Below are 11,800 nucleotides of genomic sequence, written 5' to 3' on the forward strand. Positions count from 1 at the left end.
CCTGGATGGAAACAAGAAGGTCAAGCCAATACTGACTTGGACTGTGCAATACCAGCCAAGAGAACAAGAAACATGCAGTTGCTTGAGAATCTCAGGAATTTTCTAAAGGATGGGGGATAACAATGGTGTGGGAGGGCACAGAAGGTGAACACACAATAGGAGGTTAGAGGGGTTAGGCTGGGGAAGACAGAAGACCATCTCAGGGAAGGATGGAAGAGACAGGACCAAGCAGCTCATGGGGGTAAGGCTAGGATCGAAGTAGTAAGCAGAGAAAAGGAGTAAGAGTAAGGTAAGAAAAGGTAAGGATCAAGCATGAGGAAGGCAGACAAGAGTTTGCTCACTATGGTACTCCTGCCACTCAAGCCTCAAACAGCTTGCAGTTCTCGAATTTCACTGTGCTGTTGGCAGCACAGATCTGCCATATCATGCAGACTCAGATCCTGGAGTACAGCAGATTGGTGTTACTGATGTTTACAATTCAAGTGAAGGTGGAATGGATGTGTTCGTCCCAAAAACTACACTGTCAGTAGGATGCCAACTATATGTTATTCCTCCCTAATTAGAGATCAACAAAACGTAAATTATACCAGCTCTTCAAGTTATGTACAATTTCAAGTATTTCCTTGTTTTTCAAGACAAAAGTTAATTAGGAGATAACAAAACTGGGCTGTAAAGTTTCCTGGATATCATTATACGGCTACATACCACTATTGTTTTCTGTTTCTTCCTCTGCTTCTTCGAGAGTCTGCAAAAATAAGAATTTAAAATTAACTCTTTTCAAAAATAAGCTCCAAAACAAGTACAGCTTCTAAAAAGGCACCAAGTTACATTTTTGCTTATCCTCTGAACCATGGTATCAAGTAGACAGTAGCCACAAATAGAAAGTTACTCATGCTTGAAATTAAAACACCTGGTCTCCTAAACTACTCATGGCATTCTGTAAAACATTTATTCTGTTCAGACTGAACTTGATGATCTTAAGGTCCTTTCCAACCCTAACTATTCTATTCTAACTTGAAGGTACTAGCTAGGTAGCTGGCATTATTCTTTGGCCATTCAAAAAATGAAGTTAGGCAACATACTTCATCAGTTCCGATTTTAAGCACACTCAGTTTCTACGCCAGCATTCAGCTGACAAGAAGTACCAAAAAGAGTACCAAATCACTAAACAGTGGGCCTGTGCAAGTTCCCCTCTGTGAAAAATAACAATCGGTACTTTCCCTTCACATCTAACTTTAAGCAGAGAAAATACTAGACTATTATTCTACAATATTTCAATCCAGTCATACTAATGCAGGCATTTTACTGGAACTCTGACGCTAAGAAATGTTTTAAATTGCAGAATACTGTGAGTTCCAGCACACCTGTAGATCATAAGAAGCTCCCTCTGAGAGTCTCCAAGACTTACTAAATAGTTAGTACATTATAAAATTAAACCCAATTTAAAGTACTTCTGCTTGGGCATGTCTTCTGTTTCTTCCTCTCTGGTATGCATTTCACATGCATCATCCAAAGACACAGGAAATTTCCCTTCTTCTTCTTCCAGTTGCTGTCGTAACAGTGCCACCATCTCTCGATGCTTCTTTGACTTTTCATGATTCTTCATGCTGTGAGGAGTAGCAGATTGTTACTGCAGATGGCTCTGAGCAAACACTGTTATATTTACATATAAATTAATAACAGGCCTATTATCCATCACTACTAAGTATGGAAAACTCTGCCCTGATAATGTCTCTACTGGAAAGACAACACTGACCCTTATGTGAAGTTAATGCATTGTTAAAACCCAACACTCCCGCCCCCAAATCCCCAACCACAAGCACTTACGCTTTCTCAGTTTTTAACAACTTGTCACAAGCAGGGCAGTATAGACCATCAACAAATTCAGCTTCTTCAATTTCATCATTCAGTTTCTCTGAGGAGATCAGTGAGGATCAGAGAGACAAAGTCAGATGAGCCATTTTTGAGTAAGCTGCTCTTAAAGCTCCAGAAAAGTCACACACTGACCCTCAACTTTTTCTGTATTATTGACATGCAGACAGCTCAAGACCACCTCACCAAATCATACATTAGCATAAACTAACAGCTGTAGCTTGATGCCTTCTCACGGAAGGCACCAGAGCATCAGACGCTAGCCTGGCATATCTCAGCTGGAGGCAGGGAGTTGCACTACAATCAGAACTGTGAATCTGCGGCTGTAAGTGCAGTAAGCCAACACTCAGGCTGCAATAATTCAATATAGATCACCCACTCATACCCCATACCTTCGATGCCTTTTGTCTCCTGTTCTTCTAATTCCTCCTCGTCACTTGATCCGTCTCCAAATTCCTTTTCATATTGTGCCTCCATCTCTTGCAACTCCTTTTCCAGATCTGACATAGTTATCCAGCTTTGCTCTTTATATTGCTCAGCCAGCCTTTAAGTAGAATAATACATTAACTTTTGCATTGTGTTCATGAGGTGGTAATTACAGAAATAGTATTATTTAAAATAAAACTTCTTGCTCTCTGGCATTTTAGGAGGAAAGTCCTCAATATAATACAGTGGAGCAAACAAATTGTCTGTAGGGCCTGGAAATCTGAGCAGTTAATCAGTGATGCCAATGGGCACATCTACACAACAAGTAAAAAGGTATTGATGTAGGTTGGTCTTGCTTGAATTTCGGGCAGGAAATGTTATGCAGTATGGCAGTATCAGGCTGACAGCAGGGAAGTCAGGTCAATCCTCAGAGCAGTACAGCTGCTTTTACCTGATGAAAGGTATAAGTAGTACAGTCCCATAAAAGCCACAAGCACATTACTCCTTGGCTCTGCTCTGCAGGAAAGTGTCAGCACAGTTTTCCAAATATACATGTGGCCCAAGATGTCAGTCAGTACACCTCAGTACAGCTGAATTTTGCTCCAGCTGGCTCCTAGACTCCAAATTATCAATTATCAATTACTATTTGTCAGTAAGTGTATCACTCTGCTTCATTCTTCCTTGGGGACAGCAGGGAGAAATATATAATTTTTTTTAATCAATATGCAATTATTTTTAAAGTGCACTCATTAAGAATTTAAGCTTCTTTCATTTGCACACAAAAAGCTCTTCTAGTTGGAAGAATAAACTGTGCTTACATTTCAGAGATCACTTCTTCCTGTTACATAACTTTGGGAAAAATAAAAGCATTAAAAAAAATGCATTTAGTTCAGTGAAAGGGTTCGCTCTAAAGAGTTAAAAGAAAAATTAAAACTAAGCTATATTTTCCCACTTTCTTTTTAGTAGATACTTTCTTCATTAAAGCAGATGAAGCTGACTAAGTCCAAAATGTCACAGTCCTGTTCTTCCTCCCTCATTCTGAAACATACATCCTTTTTTCTTTAAAGGAATAATGGTAACTACTAAACCTTACTTCCCCAGGTAAGTTAAAAGCACATAGATTCTGTGCTACTACAGGCAGTTACCTGGTTATCATTCCCTGGTTATGTTAGATTTCTTTGTGTCAGTACAATGCAGAGACACTCCAGTTTTAAAAAGCTGACTTGAGACCAAAACTAACATACAACATTTCAAGGATGCTCAAAAGAGCAAGTGGAGCTAGCATCAGAATCTAACTGTATATGGTATAATCATGGAAAGTTTCTCCAAGTTTAAAAGAAAAGATTTGTTTCACGTTTACATACTTGGCTTGTTTGAGCTTCTGCTGCCTCCGAAATTCCTCCGATTTTCTAGTTTTTTCTGCATTTTGTTCTTCCACAAGTTTTCTATGAGCTTGTACTCTTTTATCCCTTTTACGAATAAAGGCTACTAGCTGACGGATCAGTTCGTTCCTCTCTTTCCTGGCTTTATCTCTCTTTTTCTTGTTCTCTTTTTCCATAGCTCGTTTCTCCCAGCGGTTTGAGGCTTGTCGTGTGTCATATTCTTCTTTCCAAGCAAAGTTCTTCTGAGTACAGAAACTCTGCCAATATGCATAGAAAGGGTGGACTACCTGTAAGAAACAAACAAAAACTAATCATTTGTGTGGAGGGGAGAGAGGGGAAGAAAGGGCACGACAAAAACCGTATCAAACAGTTCAGGACTTTTGTAGCAGCTTATATCTTCTATATAGGCCACAGTTTTCCCTCAGAGTATACATATATCACATGAAAGTTTAGAGAAAACTCTATTAGCATCCTTAAAATTTCAAACCATGGCAAATCAACAGCCTTGTCTAAACTATTCCAAACTACAACTCCTAAAGAATATCCCCTTCCAGGATTGGATCGTGCTGACATTAATATCCAGTTATTTAGCTATGCTTCTCCTCTCAAACTGAAAAGCACAACCATAATCAGACATGCTGTCCACAAGCAGGCATATGCATGTATTACATAAGAACCCTAATAATAATTTATATTAAATTATATATAATTTAATATAAATTACCAAAGGTCAGTTCCAACAGCAGCCGATGATCAGAACAATAAAACAAATACATGTACATAATGCTACTTCTTCCCTGTATATTCTCTCTGCTTCCAGAGTAAGACAGAAATTGATAGCCCCTGATGAATTTTTCTTTCCTGAATTTAGTATTTCTTTTATTAATCCATGCAAGCTGTTGGCGCACACAACAGCATGGAGACATGACTTGCACAGTTTAACAAGGGCCTATGCCAAGATGCACATACTCTTGTTGTGTTAGCAAATTATATGACCACAGGTTAAAGCGATTCCCTCTAGCTCTCACATTAAAAGAAATGTGATTAAGAGAATCTCACCTTAAAAGAAATTATTTTCTTCCCTTATTTTCCTTCCTTTTACTGTTTATAAGTTAAATTACAAATTAATAAAATGGCATAATAATTATGTTATGGTTTGTTCTCTGTTCCTCTGCAAATAATTACTAACCTTCTGCATTTTGTATATTCAGGAAAAAAGATATGCCTAAACCCTCTCCTTACAATACTTGCCCTATTAAGATGCCTTTTTACTACTTACTTCTATATGCACTACTGCTTATATTTGGAATATCTCACAGAAGTATTTAACCTAATAGTTTAGTATCTCTTCTTCTAATATCTCCTGTTCTCCTCCTGCCATTGGTATTAGAATGGACTATCAACATCTCATTTAATTTCTAATGGTCTACCTACACAGAAACGTTCATGGCAGTTATTAACCAATAACTATTTATATTTAATCCAATAACCTAAGAGAGACTTAGACTTCCCATCTCAGATTTCTGCTTCAGAAGGGGCTATCTTCTGTGCAAAAGGACACGCAGCCATCAACTGATGATAGGGACAATTCTCCCCTCCACCAGCTGTTGAGCTAAGACTTTCCTCCTTCTCAGCAGCTACCTGAAAAATAAGCACATTTCTCCAGAAGCTGTACAGCAGCTCTTGCTGAACTGTTCAGTGGATTTTGTTTTGCCTGCTACTACTGATAACTTTCTGCATCTAACTGAACTACAAGTCTCTTCCCACGAATTCTTGTGATACCACAGGCATAAGAATATCTTCCCTGGCTGCCTGGCATTCATCAAGCCGCTTCTCAAGCTTCTTGTGAATTATCTCAGTAGACCGAGCCAGACAGCATTCACATCACAGGTTCTGAAGCCTCCATAGAGTTTTTGTGGCTCCTTTGTAAAACTCTTTCCTTTTCCTATGATACTACCATTGAGTAGTGAACAATGCAATGCTCAAATCCTCTGACAGTGTAATGTCTTTATCTGAATATACTTTAATAGGGATAATGACCTTCACATTTAACTGTGCTATTTCCCATAAAATACACTATGAATCTTTTTTTCTTTTTTTTTTCCCTTCTTGGTAAAATGACAAACCAAAAAAAAACCCTCAAATTACATGCAACAGCTGATTCTAGGACAAGATTAACAGCACAGGTGTCAAAGCATAAAAGCTCATTTGGGTCCATAATAACATCTATACAATGGCCTCAAAGCAAGCAGTTTCAAGAGAACTCAATTAAAAGACAGATTTTAGCAAAGACACAAATATTCTCTCTGGGAAAGACTACCATTTATTAAGTCATCCTGTAATTTTATTTGACATTCAAACACCCATTCTGACACTTCTTAGTTTGATTTGTAACTGTTTCTAACTACAGCCACGTTTTATACCACTTAAGTGACTTATTTTTAAGGTATGCATCAATTTAAATTTCATACATATTAGTCATTCTACTAAAAGTGACAAGTGTTAAGTAGCAGCCATGAACAGTAACTGAGTATACTGATAAGTGCAGTTATTCACTGGGGAAAGTTCTACTATTTTACTATTTAATTTCAACACAGGAATACTGGTAAACTTAAGAAAGCAAAGAAAAGGAAGTCTGGGAGAATGCAACAAATAGTTGGCAAACCAGATGACAAGAATTCAAGTGTCCCACACACATTTTCTTTTCTTGCTTCCCAGAGGAAAGCATGCAATGTTTTGGAAAATAAATATTACTACAGAATAACTGTAGATGATGAAGAGCATGATTGTGGGAGCTCACACTGCAGGTCAGCCATCACGTCTGCCATTTGCTAAAGGCAGTGTTATGCAGTAAGTACTATGCAGTTTTCCTAAATGAGGCACTATGTATTATTAAAACAAAAAAAATTGTCTCAATGTCCCTTTTAGTAACGTAACTTGCATTGAAACACTGGCAAACTATTCTCATCAGGAAGCAAAGAAAACATTTGTTCGTTTTATAGGCCTTGCACTACTCGTAAGTTTCATTGGCGTAGTTGTTAGCCCTATGAAGTGTTTGTCTTAACAACTTACCCAAAAATCCTGGTTAATAATATAGTCCAACAGGAAATACCTATTTTAGCTCATCTAATTATTAGGAATCGGAACACAAACACTTCCTTTATAGTACTGATCTACAGTACTAGAAAAGACAGCAGATACACGGTTTTGTATTCACCTCAGAGACCAGCAGAAGCCTTTCCTCTGACTTCAGTGTAAGACAAAGTCATGACTTAACTGTGCTACTTTCAGTTCAGATTTACACTTGCTCTTACCGTATCATAGTCGCTTTGGGAATTGCCAAACATAGGGAACTCTTCAATATCTTCCCGGGTCATGTATTCCACCTCTTCTTTTGCAATCTTTTCAAAAACTTCTCGATAGACTGTAAAGAATCCCTGAAATTAAAAATAAAAATGCCACAACTCACTTTGCATAGCCCAGTAATAGGTGTACAAATGCTCGACCACATTAGTGTATATTAAAGCAATACTACTACTCTGCAACAGCCTCTCAAAATCAGGGTAAAGACCTTCTAAGAACTTGCTCTAGATAACGTGACCTTTCTATTAGCAAAGTCCCCATTCTCTCAGACTCTTTTTATTTCCACCAAGAACCTGTATTAAAATCTAACATCTCCCTCTCCCCCCAGAAAAAAAAGTGTTTCAGCATTCTGGAGATGTTGATCAGTTCCTGATTACCCAGGATCAAGCTCGGAGAAAGTTCCAAATATAAAATTCACTATTAAGTATCCTATCTCTATTTAAATTAAGATGTTACTAACTCCTAACACAGTAACACAAAGACAGATAAGGATTTTCACTGGCAGAGGTCTTTCTAATCACCTGAACCTTTTTAAGTTATGATGAGTACCTCAAAATCCAACAGGCAATTCAATTATAGGAAGCACACCTTCCCCATGGACTGCTGTCATATTGCTTTTTTTGGTGGGTTTTTTGTCCTTTTTCAATTTGTTTGTTTGGGTGTTGGGTGTTTTTGTGGTGTTTTGGGTTTTTTTTGTTGTGTGTCATGTCATCCCATCCCCCCCCCCCTCCAGTTTGCAGTATTCTAGCTTGTTGAAAACTACTGAATAAACAGATGGTAGTACAAAGCATTACAATGCTTCCCCATATGACATAAATAATATACACACACTCTGTAGTTGTATGGTATAGTTGGAAATCATGACTAAGTAACTGTTGGACCATAAGCAGGAATTAAAGCTTCCCTAACCATCCAGCATAAGTCTGTCTTGCAAAGACTGTAAACATTATTACTTACCTGGGCTCAACAATTCCACACATAGCTCTTCAATGTGAAACAAATACCAACACTTTTCATTAACTTCAAATTGATTCATTAAAAATTTATTAAGTCATTACCTTCTCATCATCTCCATATCCAGAGTAACAGCTAACAGTGAAGTAGCGCAGCAGATCTAAACTATCATCTTGATAGTCTCCATCAACTCCTCCTCTCAACAAAGCCTCCCTATGATTATCATACCTGGCAAAAAAAATTCACAGTGACATGGACATAAAGACACAGAACATTCCCTAGTGCTGGCAAACTTCAGCAGGACATGGATCACCCCAATTTACAGCTTAGCCCAGTGTTCTTAATTTGTGTGTCATATCCAAAGTCTTCAGAGAGAAAAAAAGACAGGCTAAGTAAATACTCTCTCCTGACTTTTAGCTTACTTAGTATCACTTTAGCTGCACTATCAATAGCAGCAATTTCTTAACGAGTATCTAGCAAACGCGTGCTCATGCAAGATGCCTCAATCAGCTTTAAGAAATGGGAAGGACATTGTTTAAATCATCCCATACTTACACAGAAAAAAACCCCAAAACCCTGAAACATACATTAGCATACAAAAATTGCATTTAAAAATTGCAAAACAGTCCTTCCAGGGAGGACAAACTTAGTACAGGCATTTTTGGTAGATAATCTGGTAGATGCTTTGGCCCATTTGAAAAACAAGATACACAGAACATGTAAAGCAGAGATTTCTTAAGAAGACGTGTGTGAGTTTCAAATTAGGACTGTTACAGAAACACGACACCATGTTGTTATTAAGGGTTACCATCTGCAGCAATCAACAGCACCCTAAACACCTGCATGTACTTAGTGTGGTGCTGGTTCTTCCCCCTTAAGTCTGGCAGGACTGTGACCAGAGGGACACCTATGCCAACAAGCAGGCTGCCTCCTGCTCTGGGGAAGAGAAACAAGAGGCCAACAGTGGCTGTGTCCCCCACAGCCCTCCACAGTGCCCAGCCCAACACTACCATGCAGAACACTTAGGTCAGGGTGTGAGTGAGGCTGTGCTCTGCGCCTCCCCAGTGAGGTGTGCACTGGGGGGGGGGGGGGGCTACGTCTCCCCACCGAGGTGTGCATGGGGGGGGCTGTGCTCCCCCACCGAGGTGTGCATAGGGGGGGGGGGGCTGTGCCTCCCCACCGAGGTGTGCATGGGGGGGGCTGTGCCTCCCCACCGAGGTGTGCATGGGGGGGGGGGGGCTGTGCCTCCCCAAAGAGGTGTGCATGGGGAGGGGGCTGTGCTCTGCGCCTCCCCAGTGAGGTGTGCACTGGGGGGGGGGGGGGCTACGTCTCCCCACCGAGGTGTGCAGGGGGGGGCTGTGCTCCCCACCGAGGTGTGCATAGGGAGGGGGGGGGCTGTGCCTCCCCACCGAGGTGTGCATGGGGGGGCTGTGCCTCCCCACCGAGGTGTGCATGGGGGGGGGCTGTGCCTCCAAGGGGGCTGTACCTCCCCAAAGAGGTGTGCATGGGGAGGGGGCTGTGCCTCCCCAAAGAGGTGTGCATGGGGGGGGCTGTGCCTCCCCACAGAGGTGTTAGCGGGAGGGGGGCTGCGCCTCCCCACCGAGGTGTGCATGGGGGGAGGGGGGCTGCGCCTCCCCATCGAGGTGTGCATGGGAGGGGGCTGCGCCTCCCCATCGAGGTGTGCATGGGAGGGGGCTGTGCCTCCCATCGAGGTGTGCATGGGCAGTCCCGGGGGGCTGTGCCTCCCAAAAGAGGTGTGCATGGGGGGGGGGGCTGTGCTTCCCCACCGAGGTGCACATGGGGAGGGGGGGCTGTGCCTCCCCACCGAAGTGTGCATGGGGGGGGCTGTGCCTCCCCACCGAGGTGTGCATGGGGGGGGGGGGCTGTGCCTCCCCAAAGAGGTGTGCATGGGGGGCTGTGCCTCCCCACAAGGCGTGCATGGGGGGGGCTGTGCCTCCCCATAACGAGGTGTCATTGGGGGGGCTGTGCCTCCCCATCGAGGTGTGCATGCGGAGGGGCTGTGCCTCCCCACCAGGTATCATGGGGAGGGCTGTGCCTCCCCACCGAGGTGTGCATGGGGAGGGCTGTGCCTCCCCACCGAGGCGTGCATGGGGGGGGCTGTGCCTCCCCGTCGAGGTGTGCATGGGGGGGGCTGTGCCTCCCCACCGCGGCGTGCATGGGGGGGGGCTGTGCCTCCCCATCGAGGTGTGCATGGGGGGAGGGGGGCTGTGCCTCCCCGTAGAGGTGTGCATGGGGGGGGCTGTGCCTCCCCACCGAGGCGTACCAGTGGGGAGGGGGGCTGTGCCTCCCCATCGAGGTGTGCATGGGGGGGGCTGTGCCTCCCCACCGAGGTGTGCATGGGGGGGGGGCAGTGCCTCCCCAAAGAGGTGTGCATGGGGAGGGGGCTGTGCCTCCCCATCGAGGTGTGCATGGGGGCAGGGGGGGCTGTGCCTCCCCACCGAGGTGTGCATGGGGGGGGGGGGGTGTGCCTCCCTGGGGTGGCGTGCATGGGGGGGGCTGTGCCTCCCCACCGAGGTGTGCATGGGGCGGGGGGGGCTGTGCCTCCCCACCGAGGTGTGCATGGGGGGGGCTGTGCCTCCCCACCGAGGTGTGCATGGGGAGGTGGCTGTGCCTCCCCATCCAGGTGTGCATGGTGGGGGGGGGGGGCTGTGCCTGCCGAAAGAGGTGTGCATGGGGGGGGGCTGTGCCTCCCCACCGAGGCGTGCATGGGGGGGGGGCTGTGCCTCCCCACCGAGGCGTGCATGGGGGGGGGGGGCTGTGCCTCCCCACCGAGGTGTGCATGGGGCGGGGGGGGCTGTGTCTCCCCTAGGGGCTGCACGGCTCTCAACCCAAGCCTGCCTCAAAGCACTGCTCCTGCCCCAGAGGCACGCCATGCGGCCCAGCGAGAACCAAAGTCCTGCCCCAGACTGAATGAAAGCGGCTCCTCCAAGCCGAAGCACTGCTCACCAGGCTCTTTCCTGGGGGTCGCTGAGGACGTCGTACGCTGCCTGGATTAACTTGAACTGCTCTGCCGCTTCCTCCGCGTTCTCTAGGTTTTTATCTATAAAACAATTCAGCGACACTGTGAACTCAAGGCCCGGCAGCAGTTTACCGACAGCGAATACCCACACGCCGCCCGGACCGTCTCCCGCAGGCCCCGCCACACGACGGCCACAAACGACCGAAGCCACCCGCGAGAAGGGGCCTCTCCCCGCGCAGACAGCGGCAAGCGAGGCCGGGACAGGCCGAGCCCTCCCCTGGGGCCTGCGTGCGAGCATCGCGGCCGTACCCGGGTGCCAGCGCAGCGCCAGCCGGCGGTACGCCCGCTTCAGATCCTCCTCGGCGGCGTCGCGCTTCACTCCCAGCACCTCGTAGTGACACTTCATGGCGGCAGCTCAGTGGGGTGGGAAGCGCCGGCCGGCGCGGACGGGACAGCGGGTAGAGGCGGGGCCGGGGGAGCTGGCATCACAGCACCCGCCCCCACCGGGAGGAGCGAGCGGGCTGGGGTGGGGCCGGGTAGGAGAAGAGGCTGGGAAGGGGGAGGCAGGGGGGGGCAGGGCTCGGAGTGTGTACCCGGGTTATCAGCGGGGGCTGTCTGGTCATCCGGACTGCCGTGGGGGGCTGCGGCCTTACGGTCACCCGTTGTCACATCAAGTGCCCTGTGCTAGCATTTCAGTGAATCACAGAATCAAGACAGGTTGGAAAAGACCTTTAAGATCATTAAGTCCAACCATTTATTACCCCAGGACTGCCCGACTCCACCACTAAACCATGGCACTGAGGGACTTATCACGGATGACACG

At 45.6% G+C, this 11,800-nt stretch overlaps 2 protein-coding genes across 2 annotated transcripts in view; one reads left to right on the forward strand and one right to left on the reverse strand.

Moving 5' to 3' along the window:
* Window positions 1–3,606, forward strand: part of AGXT2 (alanine--glyoxylate aminotransferase 2) — a 24,646-nt gene extending 21,040 nt beyond the window's left edge. The window contains exon 14 of the mRNA XM_061377483.1: window positions 3,262–3,606. Coding sequence (XP_061233467.1) covers window positions 3,262–3,264 — 3 coding nt within the window. The 3' untranslated portion in view covers window positions 3,265–3,606. The remainder of the gene's footprint in view (window positions 1–3,261) is intronic.
* DNAJC21 (DnaJ heat shock protein family (Hsp40) member C21) overlaps window positions 1–11,452 on the reverse strand; it is a 14,241-nt gene extending 2,789 nt beyond the window's left edge. The window contains exons 1-9 of the mRNA XM_061377480.1: window positions 11,287–11,452; window positions 10,965–11,058; window positions 8,102–8,225; window positions 6,995–7,117; window positions 3,663–3,967; window positions 2,265–2,416; window positions 1,828–1,915; window positions 1,452–1,607; window positions 706–745 (exon numbers count right to left, since the gene is read on the reverse strand). Coding sequence (XP_061233464.1) covers window positions 706–745; window positions 1,452–1,607; window positions 1,828–1,915; window positions 2,265–2,416; window positions 3,663–3,967; window positions 6,995–7,117; window positions 8,102–8,225; window positions 10,965–11,058; window positions 11,287–11,383 — 1,179 coding nt within the window. The 5' untranslated portion in view covers window positions 11,384–11,452. The remainder of the gene's footprint in view (window positions 1–705; window positions 746–1,451; window positions 1,608–1,827; window positions 1,916–2,264; window positions 2,417–3,662; window positions 3,968–6,994; window positions 7,118–8,101; window positions 8,226–10,964; window positions 11,059–11,286) is intronic.
* Between the last annotated feature and the right edge of the window lie 348 nt (window positions 11,453–11,800).

The sequence above is a fragment of the Neopsephotus bourkii genome, unplaced genomic scaffold (assembly GCF_033783945.1).
Source record: "Neopsephotus bourkii isolate Nb327-2 ecotype Australia unplaced genomic scaffold, CSIRO-AGI_Nbou_v1 NB_1754, whole genome shotgun sequence".
Taxonomy (NCBI): Eukaryota; Metazoa; Chordata; class Aves; order Psittaciformes; family Psittacidae; genus Neopsephotus; species Neopsephotus bourkii.